Below are 18,810 nucleotides of genomic sequence, written 5' to 3' on the forward strand. Positions count from 1 at the left end.
TTTGAAGGACAGAATGGAGGATGTGATGTGTCTTTGCCGATCAGTAAAACGATTTTGATGTCCTATGGTGAAATTAAGGAAGAGTGTGTGGCCTTGGTACAAGGACAGACAGGTCCTTGCCTACACAGGCCCTCAAAAGAGGTGATATAGCACATCAATGGGGAAAGGAGGTACTTTCCCCTTCATCTTTCCCTCCTGGCCCTAGAAAAATCTGTCATTAGTGTATCCAAGTGTAACTCCCGAGTTAATCAAACAGTTCACAAAGGCAGAAAAGGCCATGCTGGGTAAGAATGAGATAGTACCTTTAAAGTAGCCATAGTATTGAAGATGATGGTACATAAAGTCTTCATAGGGATCAGGGCAAGTCTGTGAAAGGAAAAGCCATCTCCATCAGCAAAGTCCTTCCAAACCGTTCTTGAGTCCCCAAGGACTTGCGTCAACAAACCAAGTGAGCGACATTCATGCACGTTATTCTATCTTGGGGGCTCAAGATCTCCTGCCAGAAAAAGGCGCCACCAGAATATACCTTCTGATCTAGCAGTACTGGATTTCTGTGGAGTTCCCGGAGAGGGAGTGTACCGACCTCCTGCTTTAGCTCTGTTTCCAATGCTGGGAACATGTTTACTTCCGCATGGTTTGCTGAAGATAAGTCCGTGACACCGGCATCCAGCCACAACCCCTGCCCAACTTCCAAAAGGGCAGCTGATTACACAGAAGCTAAAAAAAAAAAAAAAAAAAAAAAAAAAAAAAGGCAGAACGGGACACCTGAAAAAAACTGCCGAAAGTCGCCCCAAGCGATTTCAGGAAAGCCTGCCGCGTCGCTCCCTCGGCCCGGGCAACCTAGCCTCTCGGGCGTGCAAGCCGCAGGCTCCCGGCACCTAGTCCGAGGCCTCGGGGGCACACCTGAGCAGTGAGCGAGGGCGGCCAGTCCCGCGGCCTCCGCCTCCCGCGGCGCCAGGACCCTTGCGGGGGTGCCATGCTTCCCTCTCGGAGGAGGGAGATGCCCACCACCAGGACGCAACAGGAAAGTGAAAGAAATGGGGACGGAGGGATCCAACGGAGCCGCCTCGCAGGAGATAAAAGAAAGGTCAGGGGGCCCGGACCGTGGGCCCTGAAAGTGGAATTCAGGGGCTCAGGGTTTTCTGGTCGCGGGGAAGGTGGTGAGGAGCAGTTTCCTTGAGTCGGAGAGGAGGCGTAGAGATTGCCTAGGAGGGCAGAGGGGAGGAAGGGTGCGAGGCCCCCGCTCCCCGGCCCGTCTCGCGCAGCAGGGTGTGCGCGGCGCCTGCAGCGGCAGAGGCCACCGCACGGCGGGGACAGCGGCCCAGCCCCGCAGCCCGCGCAGAACACGCTCCCGGCGCTCACCTGCCACCGCTTTCCGCTGGGGACCCGGTAGCCTAGCAACCGCGAGGCGGAAGCGGGAGGGCGGGGCGGCTGGACGCTTCCGGCAGCGAGGCCCCGCCTCCAGGGCAAGGGCGTGGGCGTGGCTGTGAAGCCGGGGCGGGTCCCGCGCCGCTGGCCTCTGAGGTTTCGGAAGCTTTTCTGCCTTGGTTCGGTGTTGCAGCTCCGCTTCTGGGTTACCGAATTTGGATTGAATACAAGGCCAGTAGTGGTCCTCAAAGATGTTCCAGACTTCTTAAGCATCTGACTCCTGGTTGGTTTGAACTCAGGTCGTGATCTTAGGGCCTCCGAGGAGTCGGCTTAGGATTCTCTCTCCCTCCCCTTTTCGTGCTCTAAAATAATAAAATCTTTAAAATTAAGTTAAAACTAGGTAACTGTTAGGGGTTGCTCAAAGGGAGTGGGTTCCCCTCTCCTTTTTCAGCCAGAGAGTCAGGATCTTGTCTCACCTAGTCAAAGAATGAATCTCGTAGATAAAAGGGAGTAAAGCAAGGAGTTTTATCAGGAGTGGGAGGGGTCCTGACAGGTTGCCACTGAGGGCTTTCAGGTTCAGTCTTTTATTGAAAGCTAACCAGGGAACTTGTATCTTTTTAGCTTCTCTACTGGCAGCACCATTAAGGACTGGTGATTAACATCTTTAATCGCTTACTTCTTCTTAGGGTCTGGTTATTTTCTGTTGACCATAGGACGCTGTGATGAAGACACACACAGCCTTTGGACACCTAGGGCAGCGTGGTCTGGTGTGTTCGCTTATCTCTGGTTTTCTTACCTCATTTTGGAGATTTCTGTGAGCCTGATCACATAGTCCCCCCTACTTCTCCCTACCTAGCCTTGCCTGTCCCTTTTTTTTTTTTTTAATTTTTATTTATTTATGATAGTCACACACAGAGAGAGAGAGAGAGGCAGAGACATAGGCAGAGGGAGAAGCAGGCTCCATGCACCGGGAGCCCGACGTGGGATTCCATCCTGGGTCTCCAGGATCGCACCCCGGGCCAAAGGCAGGCGCTAAACCGCTGTGCCACCCAGGGATCCCTGTCTCTTACTTTTGATGAAGGTGCAGGATAGTTGATAAAGCACAAGCTAACATCCTGCAACCTCTGCACCCCCGCTCCCAGGTGGGACATGTGACATTTCCCCAGGAAGTTCCTGTCTTACTAGAGGGAAAAACCTTGACAAAGGCAAGGCCTCCAGTATCCTCTAGGTAGGTCTTTAGCATATGTGATTTCTTCTGAAAACCTCCCTTTTCCCCTACCCCCAACTCCCAAGTATATTATCAGCCACCCCTCACAACCGCAGCAGCTTTCTGCCCATGTGTCCTGTCCCCATGCTTTAATAAAACCACCATTTTGTACCAAAGACGTCTCAAGAATTCATTCTTGGTCATTGGCTCTTGACCTCACCCCACCAAACCTCAACATTCCTAAACTACATCATTTTGACCTTATATCTCACCACCCCATAGCTAGATTTGAAAACTTACAGGAAAACGGAATCCACACATTTTGACCATCAGATTGTCAGATTTTAGAATGCTCCATTCTGGGGTCACCTAGGTGACTCAGTCAGTTGAGCATCTGTCTTCGGCTCAGGTCATGATCTCAGGGTCCTGCGATCTAGCCCTGCATTGGGCTCTCTGCTCAAAGGAGAGCCTGCATCTCCCTCTGCGCCTCTGGGCCCCTATGTGCCCCCTTACTCATGCTCTTTCAAATAATGCCTATTTTCTCCCCTTGCCCCCACCACCTCTCACCTCCACTGATTCAAGATCCTGTTTTCCTGAGAGCGATCCTTCAGTATTTACACCTGCCTTATGCTGTATTTGATAAGAAAAAAACAATTAAGATTGGACTTAGGGGGCAGGCTGGATGGCTCAGCAGCTTAGCACCTGCCTTTGGCCCAGGGTGCAATCCTGGAGTCCCGGGATCGAGTCCCACGTCGGGCTCCCTGCATGAAACCTGTTTTTCCCTCTGCCTGTGTCTCTGCCTCTCTCTCTGTATCTCTCACAAATAAATAAATAAATAAATAAATAAATAAATAAATAAATAAAATCTTAAAAAAAAAAAAAGATTGGACTTAAAATCTTGATTACACAACAATGAAATAACAGGCTTAGAAGAGCAAAAAGGATAACAAATCAGAAGTATAAAAAAAGCTTTATTAGAGCATATGTACAAATTTACAAGGTCAGAAACTGGAGAAATACAAAGAGCTTTAAAACACAATTTGCCTTTTCTTCAGTTTAAAGTGACTTTTACCTGATTGTGATACAATAGAAAGTACAGAACAGTAAACTGCTTTTTAAATACTGGAATTTTATGGAGAGTACATTCACATAAAAGGGAGGTGAATTTTGGAACAAAGACAATGGAGACACAATACATATAGTGGCTCTTATTACATTTACTGCCACATACATGAGGGGAAATCCTCAAAATTAAAGATCTGAACGCCTGCTGCTGCCTGTAATGAAATCTGAATACATCACTAGTATGTGAAATGACTGAGCTACCAGTTCTAGAATTTGTGAGAAAGAGTTCTCTAAAGAGTGTGGCCATCTGTCAGAAAAAGTAAACACCTCCATATACCTCAGCACTTCAGGGGTGGCAGGCTAGAAGAGGTCAGAGATTCTGAAAATCCCAGTTCAGCAAAATAGAATACAGAGCTGCCTTCTTAATTGCACTTGATCTGGAGTAGAAGTGAATGAGAGAGAGCTGCACTAGGAACTAAAGGAGCCTCTATGAAACAGGAAAATCCTTCACTTATTGTCAGTGAGTCCTCTGCTGAGGTATCACACTCCTGAATCACATGTTCCAGATTGATGAGGTTAATGTACCTGATACGCTGAGTTTGCCAGTGTGAGAATAAAGGCGGCTATGTCAAAGCATTTGGTCAACCTCACCCTTCAGCAAAATAGAAAAATGACATTTCACAAATGTGAAAGCTCTATACATGTATGCTTTTGCCCAGGAAATTCATATGCTCTCCCTCATAACATTTATAGTTTATTGACAACAGTAAAACTTGTGAAGACTCTTAACTGAAAGCAAAAAAAAAAAAAAAAAAAAAAAAACCACAAAAAAAACAGTAATAAAAAAAACCCCTTCCCCCCAAAAACTATGTGTTTGGAGCCATTTTCCTCCTCTTCAGCCTTGCACGCCAATCCTCAGGAAGTGCTTCAAAATTAGCATTCCTCTCTGCCATGCCACTGTGAAGACAACACCAACATATTCTTCATCAAATTTCTTAATTCTGATGGGTCAACCAAAGACACACACAGCCTCTCTACAATTTTATGGATACTTAAGTGCATTGTTTATCTTTATCTACCTCCAGTAACCATTAAAGTCACACTGAAGGATCACAACAATTCTTGTGAAAGTTTTTCTTGGCCCCAAAGAGTTTCAATTCTTTAGGAAAGATATATTTTAACCCTCAACTTACCATCAGGAACCTCTGGATTTTTAAAATTCTCCTTTGAACACTTCTAAATACTTAAGGACTGATACCTCAAGGCTTATTCAATAATTTTCAAAGCAGATTAAATTCAGATTTTTAAAGATTTATTTATTTAATTGAGAGTCCTCGCTTTGGCAGCACATATATGTATTTATTTGAGAGAAAGAAAGGGACAAAGGAGAGAGCTGGAACAGTGGAAGGGGCAGAGGAGAAGCAGACTCCACACTGAGCAGGGAGCCCTATATGGGAATTGATCCAGGGACTCCAAGATCATGACCTGAGCTGAAGGCAGATGCTTAACTGAATGAGTCATCCAGGTGCCCTAAACTCTGATTAGAGTTTAGGTCTACAATAACCAGAATGGGTGTATTGGACCCTTTTATAAATCTAAAATAATCTTATTATAGGATCTTTGTGATTCCCCACCTATCATCTTGAAATAGTCTATTTTATCATTATAGGAATTAATCATTACTCAATTCCCAGCAATACTAAAAAAAACCTAAAATAATAGGAAAACAATAATGGAATCACCTACAAGGATGAGGCAACAGTATAATAAAATGTCACTAATAGCATTCCTCAGTTTCCTTATTGTTACCCAAAATAGTACAAAATAGTATACAACCTTTCATGGAAGTAAAGAAGTCCGGAGGCCTCTTCATAGTACCCTCCCACCCCAATATTACTATTTTTAAGTAAGCTCTATGTCCAACAAGGGGTGTGAACTCACGACCCTAAGATCAAGAGTTGCATGGTCTAGAGACGCCTGGGTGGCTCAGTGGTTGAGCGTTTGCCTTCAGCTCAGGGCGTGATCCTGGATCGAGCCCCACATTAGGCTCCCTACAGGGAGCCCACTTCTCCCTCTGCCTATGTCTCTGCCTCTCTCATGAATAGATAAATAAAATCTTAAAAAAAAAAAAAAAAAAAAAAAAGAACATCAGTTATTTTGTAACAGGAACTAAGACTATTTCATTTCCCTAAGATAACACGTGATAGGAATCTTCCGGGTTTTATGATGCTGTATGCTACAATTCATTTCAGAGAGTTCATAAGTAGAAAAATGCTGAAAGCAGGTGCGTAATAACTGTGGAGAAGTTGATACTTTAGGAACAAAAAAATTCCTTATAATGACCATTCCAATTGGTTCATGTATCTAAAAATAAAAATGTTCTGAATTATGAAACAAAAGATGATGATCCTCTTCCAAATGTTTTCATAAGTACTGCATTTATTGATGTTTCAAGTTTAAGAATCAGAAGTAATGATAAGCTAGAACCTAGCAGAAGAATGGGAAATATGGCAGCACTATTTTATGTTCCAAGTCATGCATGACAATCAAACAATTAGTTGCCTTCAAAGAATGTTTCTCAGTTTAGCCTATATACCTTCAAAACCAGGAAAAATATCTTAGTTAGCTATGTTTAAATTCTTTGCAAAGTTTCGATAGTGAAGTTTTTCTCCCCTTCCTTTTTAAAGTTTTTTTCTTAAATAAGCTCTGAAAAAAAAAAATAAATAAAAATAAAAATAAGCTCTGCACCCAATGTGGTGCTTGAACTGACAACCCCAAGATCAAGAGTTCCATTCTCCACTAAGTCAGCCAGATGCCCTGATCTTTTATTTTTGTAAATCTGTAAAATATTTTTTTAAAAATTTATAGGAGGGCCTGTTGGATCTACATGATAAAAGGGACATCTGTTTTTCCTGGTATGCTCAGAGTTAAAGACAGTCCTATTCTTAAAAGGAACAATCAAAAAAAAAAAAAAAAGGAACAATCAGTAGGATAAAGTGTTAAAGCTCTGATGTTTCTAATTTTGAAAAAGGGTAAATCATAATTTTTACAGGGAAAAAAATTACTGTGAATTATAAACTTTTAGGAAAGTTTGTACCAAAATATCAAAAAAAAATTAAGGACTGTGATTCAAAAAATATGACTGCTACTCTAAAAGCTCCCACTCCTCTGTGGCCTATCTTCTTTTACCTGACCAGCTGCTGCTGTTTCCACTCTTCAATTCGCTTCTGTGCAGTTGACTCCCGGTCCTCTTCACTGGAACTAGAGTTCTCTTCTTCATCTAACTCACGCTGGATACTCTGCCACTTCTTTACCAGAGACGGCATTTTGGTTTTACTCTTCTTTGCCTAGGGCAAAGGTTAAAGATCAGAAAGAAGAGAATACATAAAATACATACATAAAATGAGAGCCATACAAGATCAAGATCTCTTCTTAGATCTAAGGAATAAGTGGACCTTAAAATCAAAGGACAGAAACACAGAAAATGAATGCCACTATAAGTTCTTGCCAAAAATTTCTACCAACTATAAATGTAATGCTTGGTTAAAAATCTACAAACTAAAAAAAAATTTTTTTTTAATTAAAAAAATAAAAATCTACAAACTATTAAAAAAATCTAAAGACTTTAAGTGTATTTTTATTAAATGAGATCAGAAAAATTTCCTTTAGCCTCATTATTCTATAGAATTCAAAATTGTTGCCCTGGTCTCAGAATTAGTCTTTCCTTTGGCTAAATTTAAATAGATGCCAGATTCACATCAAGTGAAAAACAGAGCTGAGAAATAAATGGCCAGGTTTTCTGGAAAAAGCAACATAGTCAATGATAGCAGATATAAAATATAGCACAGTTACATCAAATATTAATATGATTAGTTCTAAGAGATTTTATTTTTCTTCTTTTGGCTCATCTTCATTTTCTTTTTCTCTCTTTCATTCATTCATAGGAGACACAGAGAGACAGAAAGAGAGAGAGAGAGATAGGGAGAGGGAACACAAGCAGGGAGGAGAGGGAGAAGCAGGTTCCCCTTGGGCAAGCAGGGAGCCCAACGTGGCGCTTGATCCCAAGAACCCAAGATCATGACCTGAACTGAAAGCAGACGCCTGACCAACTGAGCTACTCAGGTGTCCTGCATCTTCATTTTCTAACTGTCTATAATATGTACTTTCTTTTTTTTTAATGTTATTATTTATTTATTGATAAGAGAGACAGATAGAGAGAGAGAGAGAGAGAAAGAGAGAAAGAAAGAAAAACAGGCAAAAAAAAAAACAAAAAACAAAAACAAAAACAAAAAAAAGAAAAACAGGCAGAGGGAGAACCAAGCTCAATGCAGGGAGTCTGACCTGGGACCTGATCCTGGGTCTCCAGGATCACATCCTGGGCTACAGGCGGCGCTAAACCGCTGTGCCACCAGGGCTGCCCTAATATGTCCTTTCACAAGCAGTGTATGTTCTCATTCATTTGGGGAATATAAATAATAGTGAAAGGGAATATAAAGGAAGGGAGAAGAAATGTTGGGAAATATCAGGAAGGGAGACAGAACATAAAGACTCCTAACTCGGGGAAACGAACTAGGGGTGGTGGAAGGGGGGAGGAGGGCGGGTGTTGGAGGGGAATGGGTGACGGGCACTGAGGTGGACACTTGACGGGATGAGCACTGGGTGTTTTTCTGTATGTTGGTAAATTGAACACCAATAAAAATTAATTAAAAAAAAAAAATAATATGTCCTTTCATAGCAAAAGCAAAACAACAAAAAATACTTGTGATACTTATAAAAGTAGAACTGTATATACATCCAACATGGTTTGCTCTAGCACTACCTTCAGGCTCCTCATCAATGGCATTCTAGCTTAGAGGCCTTCCCTGACCCTCTCTGAAACAGCACCACCTCCCAAAGACCAACTTTCTGTCCTCTAACACTGCTTACTTTTTCTCACTGCATTTTGAAGCACCCCATTCGCCCTTCTCCAATCCTCAAGAACAGAATCTCCAAAAAACAGATTTGTTTGATTCACTACTGAATCCCAAGGTTCTAAGGAGAACATCTGATAAATCGTTTGCACTAAAAATATACTCGACCTGAAACTAATGTAACACTGTGTCCCAATTATACTTCAATTAAAAAATAAAACCCAGGGATCCCTGGGTGGCACAGTGGTTTGGCACCTGCCTTTGGCCCGGGGCGTGATCCTGGAGACCCTGGATCGAGTCCCGCATCGGGCTCCCGGTGCATGGAGCCTGCTTCTCCCTCTGCCTGTGTCTCTGCCTCTCTCTCTCTCTCTCTGTGACTATCATAAATAAATAAATTAAAAAAAAATAAAAAAAAAAATAAAACCCAAACCTGTTGAATCTGTGATTAGTTATGTGAAATTCAATAACTATTGTATTAGACGTTGAAAAAAAAAATCCATTTTTATCCCTGTATTTTGAAGACCAGTAGAGCTGTGTGCTTGAAGGCCTGACCAAGTCACACTATAAACACGACAGGCAGGCAGTTGAGTGGTACAAGTGTGATTAACTGCTGCTCTGCTCATACTGGATAGGGCATGGGGGCCCAACCTGTTCTTCCTGCCTTGAGAGAGATTTCTTAAGTCCCCCCAAATCTGAGAAAATAAGAATATTTTCAGTTTGTCTTCTGTTACTTGGCTCCCTATTTAATACTCTATTTTTTTTTTCAATTTTATTTATTTATTCATGAGAGACACACAGAGAGAGAGAGGCAGAGACGCAGGCAGAGGGAGAAGCAGGCTCCATGCAGGGAGCCCAATGTGGAACTTGATCCCAGGTCTCCAGGGCCACGGCCTGGGCCGAAAGGAGGCACTAAACTGCTGGGCCACCGGGGCATCCCTGGATACTCTATTTTGATTATAATTCACAGTTCTTAATCTTCTGGGGAAATGAGTGCCTATATGCTGTGCTTACACCTTTAGCTCCACACACCTTCCCACATTCCAGTCAGTCATTTCACCTGTGGCACAACCTCAACACACTGGATTCACACTCTTCCAATAAACTCCAAGACAGCCCATTCTGGCTTAGCATGGAACCAACTGAGTAAAAAGAAACATGAACTTATAATGGTCACATGTGCACACAGGGCAAGTTGAGGTGTAACTCACTGAACACGTAAACAGGCTCAAAAACCAAAGCTCTGAGTAAAGTCAGTGTGGTTTCATTTGGACTTCTATAGTTTTGTGGGGAAAAAATTTTTTTTATCACACTTAATTCCCATTGGTCATAGGAAAATTAGTTATGTTTTAGAAGTTATTTATTGCCAATCACATTCAAACCCATAGAGAGTTGCACTGCCTGTTTAAGCACATTTTCATAGGGAAACATTGCAGTTAGATGAATTAATCTAGATTGAATGGTTAGGACTTGGTTTCTAGTTTCTTTTTTCTTTTTTTTTAAGATTTTACTTATTAATGAGAGACACAGAGAGAGAGAGAGGCAGAGACACAGGCAGAGGGAGAAGCAGGCTACATGCAGGGAGCCTGACTTGGGACTCGATCCTGGGTCTCCAGGATCAGGCCCTGGGCTGAAGGCGGCACTAAACTGCTGAGCCACCCACGCTACCCATGTTTTCTAGTTTATTTTCTAGTAAGCTGCACATAAAACTCTTCAGCAAAGAAGATTGAAAACATATATTTCAAATATTTTTGGACATTTGAGACATTAAGCATATTTTCCTTTTTTTAAAGTAGGGTCTATGCCCAGCATGAAGCCCAAGATGAGGCTTGAACTCACAACCCTGAGATCAAGAGTAGGACGCCTAAACTAAAACTAAGCCAGCCAAGCACTGTTTTATATTCCTTTAAAATGGCCTGTTTTCAAAAGAGATAGGCCATTACTTGTTTTAATAAAGTATGTAAAAATGATATATTAACAAGTTACAATTCTGGATTTTCCAAACTATTATTTATAAGACCATAAAAGCATGATTGGCTAAGAAATTACTCCATGAAAAGAGGAAACAATTATCTCTGGAAGGTTGGAAGAAGAGTGTCAAGAGTGTCAAGAAGGCTTCACAAAGAAATGATTCCTGCGAACTAGTTGTTCTAACATTTAATTGTGGGCAGCCTGGGCGGCTCAGAGCCACCTTCAGCCCAGGGCCTGATCCTAGAGACCCGGGATGGAGTCCCACATCATGCTCCCTGCATGGAGCTTAGCTTCTCCCTCTGCCAGTCTCTGCCTCTCTCTCTCTCTGTGTCTTTCATGAATAAATAAAATCTTAAAAAAAAATCTGTAACATTTAATTGTGTAAAGAACAAACAGTAGTGGGACGGATGGACAAAGTAAAGACATGGAAGTGATAAACAGTATTTTGGTTCAGGAGAACTATATATGCTTTGGTATAGGGCTTGACAGTCTAGTCATTGTCTTAATTCTTATTATTGAGTTCTATAATATTCACTTCGTTTCCAGATAATTTCTGAAACTATGGTACCAACTTGGACAAGTGGTTTAATCTGGAAACATTGTCTATTTTGTGTGAATACAATAACCCATTCAAAAAGGTTCCTTGAACCAAGGTAAGGCAAATGAATTGACCACCAGGGCAAAAGATTACAGTTGAAGCAGACAATAAATAAAGTACCAATACAGAGGATAAAAGCTGATAAAGTTTCTTTGGGTGATCAGGACATTCAAAAGTACCCAGGAATGTGATGTGACAGCAGAAAGATGGCAGACTATGAAGCTTCAGGCCCTGCTTCTTCACTGAAACACCACTGTAAACAAATACAAACTAAAATGGATTTAGGAGACGAACTGAGAATCTATAGCAACCAAGAGAATATTCAAACAAGAAGCCTCACTTGGGATGCCTGGCTGGCTCAGTAGGTAGAGCATGTGACTCTTGATCTTGGGGTTAAGTTCAAGTCCCACACTGGATATAGAGATTATGTAAAAATAAAATATTAAAAAAGAAGAAAAGCAGCAGCATCCACACTCAAAACAATACAAAATTGTGTGGCATGTTTGCTTGCCCTTGCACCACCCTCTCCCACGTCGTTGGGGAAAAATATCCAATTCTCAGTTATCTCCTTCAGGAGGGAAGAAAAAAAGAGTAAAATATTCTAGCCTGTCTGTGGCTGTCTGAGGGACTGGTTTCTGTATACTGCTTAACCTGGAGCTCAAGCAGGAATGGCAGCATGTTTTGGATCTCTGGTTGGAAGCCATGAAAGGCAGTGGCAGACACTGTAGTATATGAAAACCACAGGGAAACTACAGTCATGTGGATACTTGGGAGTGAGAGATTATGGGCAGAGGAATACAATACAGCATGTAAAGCTCCTAGGAAAAATGCAGGTGTGAGACTATTAGAAAAATTAAAATTAAAAAAAAAAAAAAAAGAAAAGAAAAATTAAAATTAAATGTATAGAAGGGGATGGCAAAAAAAGAACAAGCACAAATCCAGCGAATACAAATGCCCAGAAAAGGCCCAAAAAGATCTTAGGCCTTCATGCTGGGTGAATTAATGAAGGTCTTTCTACAAATAGAGCCCGGGTACAGAGACTGGAAGAATTGTTTTCTCAAATGCCTAATTTTCGTTTCCTTTTTAAAAGATTGTGTACATGCGCATACGCACACAAGGGGAGCTACAGGCAGAGGGAGCCCAATGCGGGGCTTGATCTCAGAACTACGGGATCATGACCTGAGCTGAAAGCAGATGCTGAACTGACTGAGCCACCCAGGCACCCCTCAAATGCCTAATTTTCTTTTTTTCTTTTTTTTTTTTCAAATGCCTAATTTTCAACAAAGGAAAAAAAAAATCACAAATCACACAAACGGAATGAAAAATGAAATGACAAAAAAAAAAAATTCATCTCTAGAAACCCACCATAAACACATGCTTAAAACTTACTGGACAAAGCTTTAAAGCAGTCGTCTTAAATGTGTTCAATCAAGGAGATGAGGAAAACACTGGCTAAGAATTAGTGGAAATCAGGAAACAGAAGACACAGGAACAAAACGAGATTATCAACAAAGATTAAAAAAAAAAAGATATATATATAAAAAAAGCCAAACCAGTTAGCAATTCTGAAGCTGAAAAATTCATAAGCTCAACAGAAGACTCTGATAGGCAGAAGAAAGGATCAATAAAACTTATGGTATGTCATTTGAAATTAAGAGTCTGTAAGAGCAAAAAAGAAAAAGAATGAAGCAAAGAGAACAGAGTCTAAGTGACTTAAAATACACCATTAAGTAGATCAATTTATATATTTGGGGAATCCCAGGAGGATGGAAAGAAAAGAGGAGAGCTTATTTTAAGAATAGCCTTGGGACTTTTGGGTGGCTCAGTCCCTTAAGCATCCAATTTTTGGCATTGACTCAGGTCTTAGGGTCATGAGTTCAAGCCCCACACTGGGCTCTATGCTGGAGATGAAGACTATTAAAAAGAAAAGTAATTATAACCAAAAACTTCTCAAATTTAAGGAAGACATGGATAGACATATGCAAGAGGCCTAACAAACTCCACATAGGATAAACCTCAAAAGACTACACTGTGATATAACCTGTCAAAAGCCAAAAGACAAGGAGAATCTTCAAAGCAGGAAAAAAAAAAAAAGGTGACTCGTCATGTACAAGGGATCCTCAATAAGATTATCAGAGGATTTCTGGCAGAAATGGTGCAGGCCAAAAGGCAGGAGGCTGTATTTAAAGTTGGGTCAAAGAAAAAAAGAGGTCAACTGAGAATTGCATACCAGCAACACTTTCCTTCAAAATTGAGGAAGACAAGCACTGGGTGTTATGCTATATGTTGGCAAACTGAACTCCAAAATAAAGACATTAAGACATGCCCACATAAACAAAAACTCAGCGAGGTCATTACTGCTTGACTTGCCCTACAAGAAATGCTTAACGGAGTCCTGCGAATTGAAATGAAAAAATGCCAGTTAAAAAAAAAAAAAAGAAAGAAAAAAAAAATGTCAGTTAGTAACTTGTCATTCAAAAATATATAAAGTTCTCTGATAAAGGTAAATATAGGGACATGTATAAAAACTAGTATGATTATGATTTTGGTTTGTTAACTCTTTTTATTCTTCTACAAAATTCAAAAGACAAAAACAAAGATATTAATTATAAATCTATATTAATGAGTATACAATATATGGGTATACAGTACATAAAGATGTAATTTGTAACACCAATAATGGAATGTGAGGTGCAGCTATATAGCAGTTCTGTTTGCAATGGAGTATTATCAGTTTAAAATAGAGTAGTTTGGGATCCCTGGGTGGCGCAGCAGTTTAGTGCCTGCCTTTGGCCCAGGGCGCGATCCTGGAGACCGGGGATCGAATCCCACGTCGGGCTCCCGGTGCATGGAGCCGGCTTCTCCCTCTGCCTATGTCTCTGCCTCTCTCTCTCTCTCTCTCTGTGACTATCATAAATAAATAAAAATTAAAAAAAAATAGAGTAGTTTACCTTTAGCACCTTATATATAATATCCATATAACCATAAAGAAAATAAACATAGAATATATGCAAATGGAAATAAAGGAATCAAAACGTGTCACTCAAAAAATTAAACACCAAAGAAGGCAGTAAGGGAAAAAAATGACAAAAAGCTTTATAAGATATACAGAAAACAAATAAAATAGTAACAGTAAGTCTTTCTCTATCAGTGATTATTGATAATAAACTAGTAATTTACTGATATAAATGAAAGATCCCATAAGACCCTTGGGTGGCTCAGTGGTTGAGCATCTGCCTTTGGCTCACGGCATGATCCCGGGGTCCTGGGATCGAGTTCCGCATGGGACTCTGGGAGCCTGCTCCTCCCTCTGCCCACGTCTCTGTCTCTCTCTGGGTCTCTCATGAATTAATAAAATCTTAAAAAAAAGAAAAAAGGGAAGGGAAGGGAAAGGAAGTCAAGACTCCAATTAAAGTCATATACTGCCAGGATGATTTTAAAAACACAGAATCGTGGGGTGCCTAGGTGGTTCAGTTGGTTGAGCATCCAATTCTTGATTTTGGCTCAGGTCATGATCTCAGGGTCATGAGAGCAAGCCCCACATCAGGCTCTGTGCTTGGCACAGAATCTACTTGGGATTCTCTCTCTTCTCCCTCTGTCCCTCTCCACTCATACTCTCTCTCAAATATATGAATATTATAAAATTAAAAAATAAATAAAATCTTAAAAAAAATAAAATCTCTTATAAATAAACAAATGAAATCTTTTTTAAAAAATAAATAAATAAAATCTTAAAGTGGGGGGGGATCCCTGGATGGCTCAGTGGTGGAGCACCTGCCTTAGGCCCAGGGCGTGATCCTGGAGTTCCGGGATCGAGTCCCACATCAGGCTTCTTGCATGGAGCCTGCTTCTCCCTCTGCCTGTGTCCCTGCCCCATCCCCCTCTCTGTGTCTCTCATGAATAAATAAAATCTTAAAAAAAAAAAAATTTAAAGACAAAATCCCAGAATCCAAGTAGTGATGTTTATAAGAAATTAATTTTCTTTCTAAGGACATATACAGGTTTAAAGTGAAAGGACAGAATAATGTTCCATGCAAATAGTAACCAAGAGAAAGCAAGGATAACAACATTAATGAGACAAGAGAGACTAAATCAAAAAGCGTTACAAGAAATAATGGAAAAAAAAATAATGAAGAATATTATGTAATGCTAAAAGTGTAAATTTAAGTAAATTAAAACATCTTTTACAATAGTATCCAACAAAAAAAAGAATAAAATACCTGAGAATAAACTCAGTAAAGAAAATAAAGACTCCTACACTGAAAACTACAAAAAAAAATAATAATAATAAATAAAAAAATCAAAGACTTAAATGGAAAGAATCTGCATTCACAGATTAAACAACACAATATTAAAATGGCAACACAACCGAACATATCTACAGATTAATACAATCTCTATCAACTTCCACTGGCTTTTTTAAAAGTTTATTTATTCATGAGAGAGAGAGAGAGAGAGAGAGAGACAGGCAGATACACAGGCAGAGGGAGAAGCAGGCTTCCCGCGGGGAACCCGACATAGGACTCGATCCCACTACTCCAGCATCACGCCCTGGGCCAAACGCAGGCGCCAAACCGCTGAGCCATCCAGGCATCCCTCCACTGGCTTTTTATGCAGTAATGGAAAAGCTGAACTTTAGTATACGTGCTGCTGACGAGAGCACAAAAAGCTTTAAATTCATATGAAATTACACGGTAACTTGGACAGTCAATATTGAAAAGATATATATGAAGTTGGAGAATGGTGAATTTAAAATGATGAATTTTACATGAATATTACTTCAATGATAAAAAAATGTTTAAATAGGAACTTAAGGGACACCTGGGTGGCTCAGCAGTTTAGTGCCTGCCTTTGGCCCAGGGCGTAATCCTGGAGTCCTGGGATCGAGTCCCACATCGGGCTCCCCACATGGAGCCTGCTTCTTCCTCTGCCATGTCTCTGCCTCTGTGTCTCTCGTGAGTGAATGAATGAATGAATGAATGAATGAATGAATGAATAGGAACTTAAGACAGATTTACTATACCTTATCTTTCTTCCCTTTCTTTGTCTTCTCCGGTGGTGGCATTTTGGGAGCTGGTGGTGGTGGTGGTGGTGGAGGAGGAGGAGGAGGAGGTGGTGGTTCAATAATGGCAGTGGTAGGCACAGCACCTCGGGCCTGGACTGGCTGCAATGTGGAAGCAGTCACTGCCATTGGAACAGAACATTCAGCATAGCTCATAATTGCAGGAGCTGATGCCAGTCCTAGGTAATTTGACTGCAGGCTCATTCCTCTGGCTTGATGACCCATTCCTGTTGCCGGATGGCTAACTGATATTGCCTGGTGTCCAATCCCTGCAGACTGGTGTCCAATCCCTGCTGCTTGGTGACCTAACACAGAAAACACAAAATGAAACTGTAAGGACATTGTGACAAAGCAAAAACAAGGAAAAGATGAAAGAGAGAAATGAGGGTTAGATTACCTACAAAATGACGTCAAAATGATACCTTTTCCTCAAAAAAAAAAAAAAAAAAAAAAAAAAATTAACCACAGTGGGAGGCCTAAATGGCTAAGTTGGTTAAGTGTCTATCTTTGGCTCAGGGCATGATCCCAGGGTCCTGGGATGGAGCCCTGCAATGGGCTCCCTGCTCAGCAAGGAGTCTGCTTCTCCCCCCTCTCCCTCCTTTGCCCCTCTTCCCCTGCTCATGCTCTCTCTCTCAAATAAATAAAATCTTAAAAAAATAGCCATGGGGCACCTGGGTGGCTCAGTTAACTGATTCTTGGTTTCCACTCAGGTCATGATCTCCAGATAGCTGAGATTGAGCCCTGCTATGGGGCTTTGTGCTCAGTGGGGAATGTGCCTAAGGATTTCTCTCCCTCAGCCCCTCCCCAGCACTCTGTGCACATGCCCGAATTCTCTCTCAACTAAGTAAATTAAAATCTATATATATATAGCCACATTTTCTGGTAGCAAAATATTTTTGATACTTTAGGAATAAGGTACATTTTTTGGTTGTCTTTTCTTTTAAATAAGCTCAACCCCTGACATGGGCTTAAACTCGTGATCCCAAGATCAAGAGTTGCATGGTCTATCAACTAAACCACTAAGGTGCCCCAGCATTAAAGTACTGAAACATCAAAATTACTCAAGTCATGTAATCGCACAGAAAACAATATGGGGGATGCCTGGGTGGCTCAGCGGTTGAGTGTCTGCCTTCGGCCCAGGGTGTGATCCTGGAGTCACGGGATCGAGTCCCACATCAAGCTCCTTGCATAGAGCCTGTTTCTCTCTCTGCCTATGTCTCTGCCTCTCCCTCTGCTGTCTCTCGTGAATGAATAAATAAAATCTTAAAAAAAAAAAAAAGATTTTATTTATTCACTCACGAGAGACACAGAGAGAGAGAGATAGAAACACAGGCAGAAAAAAAAAAAAAAAAAAAAAGAAACACAGGCAGAGACAGAGGCAGGCTCCATGCAGGGAACCCAATGTGGGACTCGATCACAGGACTCCGGGATCATGCCCTGGGCCAAAGGCAGACGCTCAACCACTGGACCACCCAGGCATCTCGTGCCCCACGAGTTTTTAAAATGAAAAGCCCTTGGGGCACCTGGGTGGCTCAGTTGGTTAAGTTTCTGACTCTTGATCTCAAAGTTGTGAGTTCAAACCTGACACTGGGCTCCACACTGGGGGGTGGTACCTACTTAGGGAAAACAAAACAATGAAATGAAGAGCCTTTACATGACACCTATAGGCCTTTGATGACATCTAAAATTCTGAAACAAAGATAACAGATTATGGAAAACTTATTTTAATCACAGTGCTTACCTGTAGCTATAGCTGTTTGGCTGTAGAGTACCGGAGAACTACCAATGGTAGCTGATCTCTGAACTACTGCAGTACTAATTTCTGTAGCTTTTCTTTTTACCGCTTTAGTGGAAGGAGAACTAGAGATGGTAGAATCGACTGAACTCTGAAACACAGAGAATCTAGTTAGTGGCTAAAAGGCCTGATTAAACATTTTCTTCTAAAATAAAATATGGTGTCAATCATGCCCCAGTCTCCCAAAACTCTTCAAAAGGCCAAATGGTATTTCTCACCTGGCTAGTTACAACTGTGGTCTGTGTTGAAGGTTTCAATGGAGTATCTTCCTCTGTTCCTGGGGCAGGAGGCTCCTCACTTCCCTCATCCTCCATCTCTACCTCCTGGATCTCACCATCTTCTACAGGAGGAGGGGGAGGAGGGGGGGGAGGAGGGGATTCTGGGGGGGGAGGTGGGGGCGGTGGCATTTCCAAAGGTAATGGAGGTTGAAGCACAGGCACATTTGACTGAAGGAGGGTCCAGAATGGAGTAAGTGGCATGAGTGATGAAGAAGAAACTTGCCCAGAAAAGGACTCTTTACAAAGAGAACCTATGAAAACAAACATAAGTCAGGGAAAAGGGAATACAAAAAACTCTGTGCCTTACATTCACAGCAATGTTCAAGTGACTAGTGATACAAAATCAGACCCACAGGCATCTATTCTACATTAAGGTCACTGAAATATTAAATAATTCAATTCAAAAATGACTACCATGGAAAGATGAAATTTATGAACTTCACAGTTAGCACTTGCCCCAGCTATATTATGTACTAGTCTTTGGGTCCAGATCTATGAATAAATAAATGAAGCACACCACATCAATTCAATGAGAAATTTGGTCCTCTGAACCCTAAAG

At 41.3% G+C, this 18,810-nt stretch overlaps 2 protein-coding genes across 15 annotated transcripts in view; both read right to left on the reverse strand.

Annotated features, from left to right (window-relative positions):
* Nucleotides 1-1,429, reverse strand: part of AGBL2 (AGBL carboxypeptidase 2) — a 43,552-nt gene extending 42,123 nt beyond the window's left edge. For 7 of the 13 annotated variants that reach the window (XR_012001719.1, XM_072758956.1, XM_072758953.1 and 4 more), the window contains exons 1-3: nt 1,363-1,421; nt 584-717; nt 303-366 (exon numbers count right to left, since the gene is read on the reverse strand). Coding sequence is in view for 12 of the 13 variants with exons in the window: in XM_072758956.1 (XP_072615057.1) it covers nt 303-366; nt 584-619 (100 nt within the window). In the remaining variant the exon portion in view is untranslated. Of the gene's footprint in view, nt 1-302; nt 367-526; nt 718-1,362 lie in introns of all 13 variants that reach the window. The other 6 variants (XM_072758954.1, XM_026003978.2, XM_072758957.1 and 3 more) reach the window with 3 other exon arrangements.
* Nucleotides 1,430-3,526: 2,097 nt separating this feature from the next.
* The window catches only part of FNBP4 (formin binding protein 4), a 41,679-nt gene continuing 26,395 nt past the window's right edge, over nt 3,527-18,810 (reverse strand). For both annotated transcript variants that reach the window (XM_072758960.1, XM_072758959.1), the window contains exons 13-17: nt 18,192-18,502; nt 17,920-18,064; nt 16,140-16,483; nt 6,830-6,987; nt 3,527-4,597 (exon numbers count right to left, since the gene is read on the reverse strand). In XM_072758960.1, coding sequence (XP_072615061.1) covers nt 4,507-4,597; nt 6,830-6,987; nt 16,140-16,483; nt 17,920-18,064; nt 18,192-18,502 — 1,049 coding nt within the window. In that variant the 3' untranslated portion in view covers nt 3,527-4,506. The remainder of the gene's footprint in view (nt 4,598-6,829; nt 6,988-16,139; nt 16,484-17,919; nt 18,065-18,191; nt 18,503-18,810) is intronic.

This window comes from Vulpes vulpes, chromosome 5 (assembly GCF_048418805.1).
Source record: "Vulpes vulpes isolate BD-2025 chromosome 5, VulVul3, whole genome shotgun sequence".
In the NCBI taxonomy this organism is placed as follows: Eukaryota; Metazoa; Chordata; class Mammalia; order Carnivora; family Canidae; genus Vulpes; species Vulpes vulpes.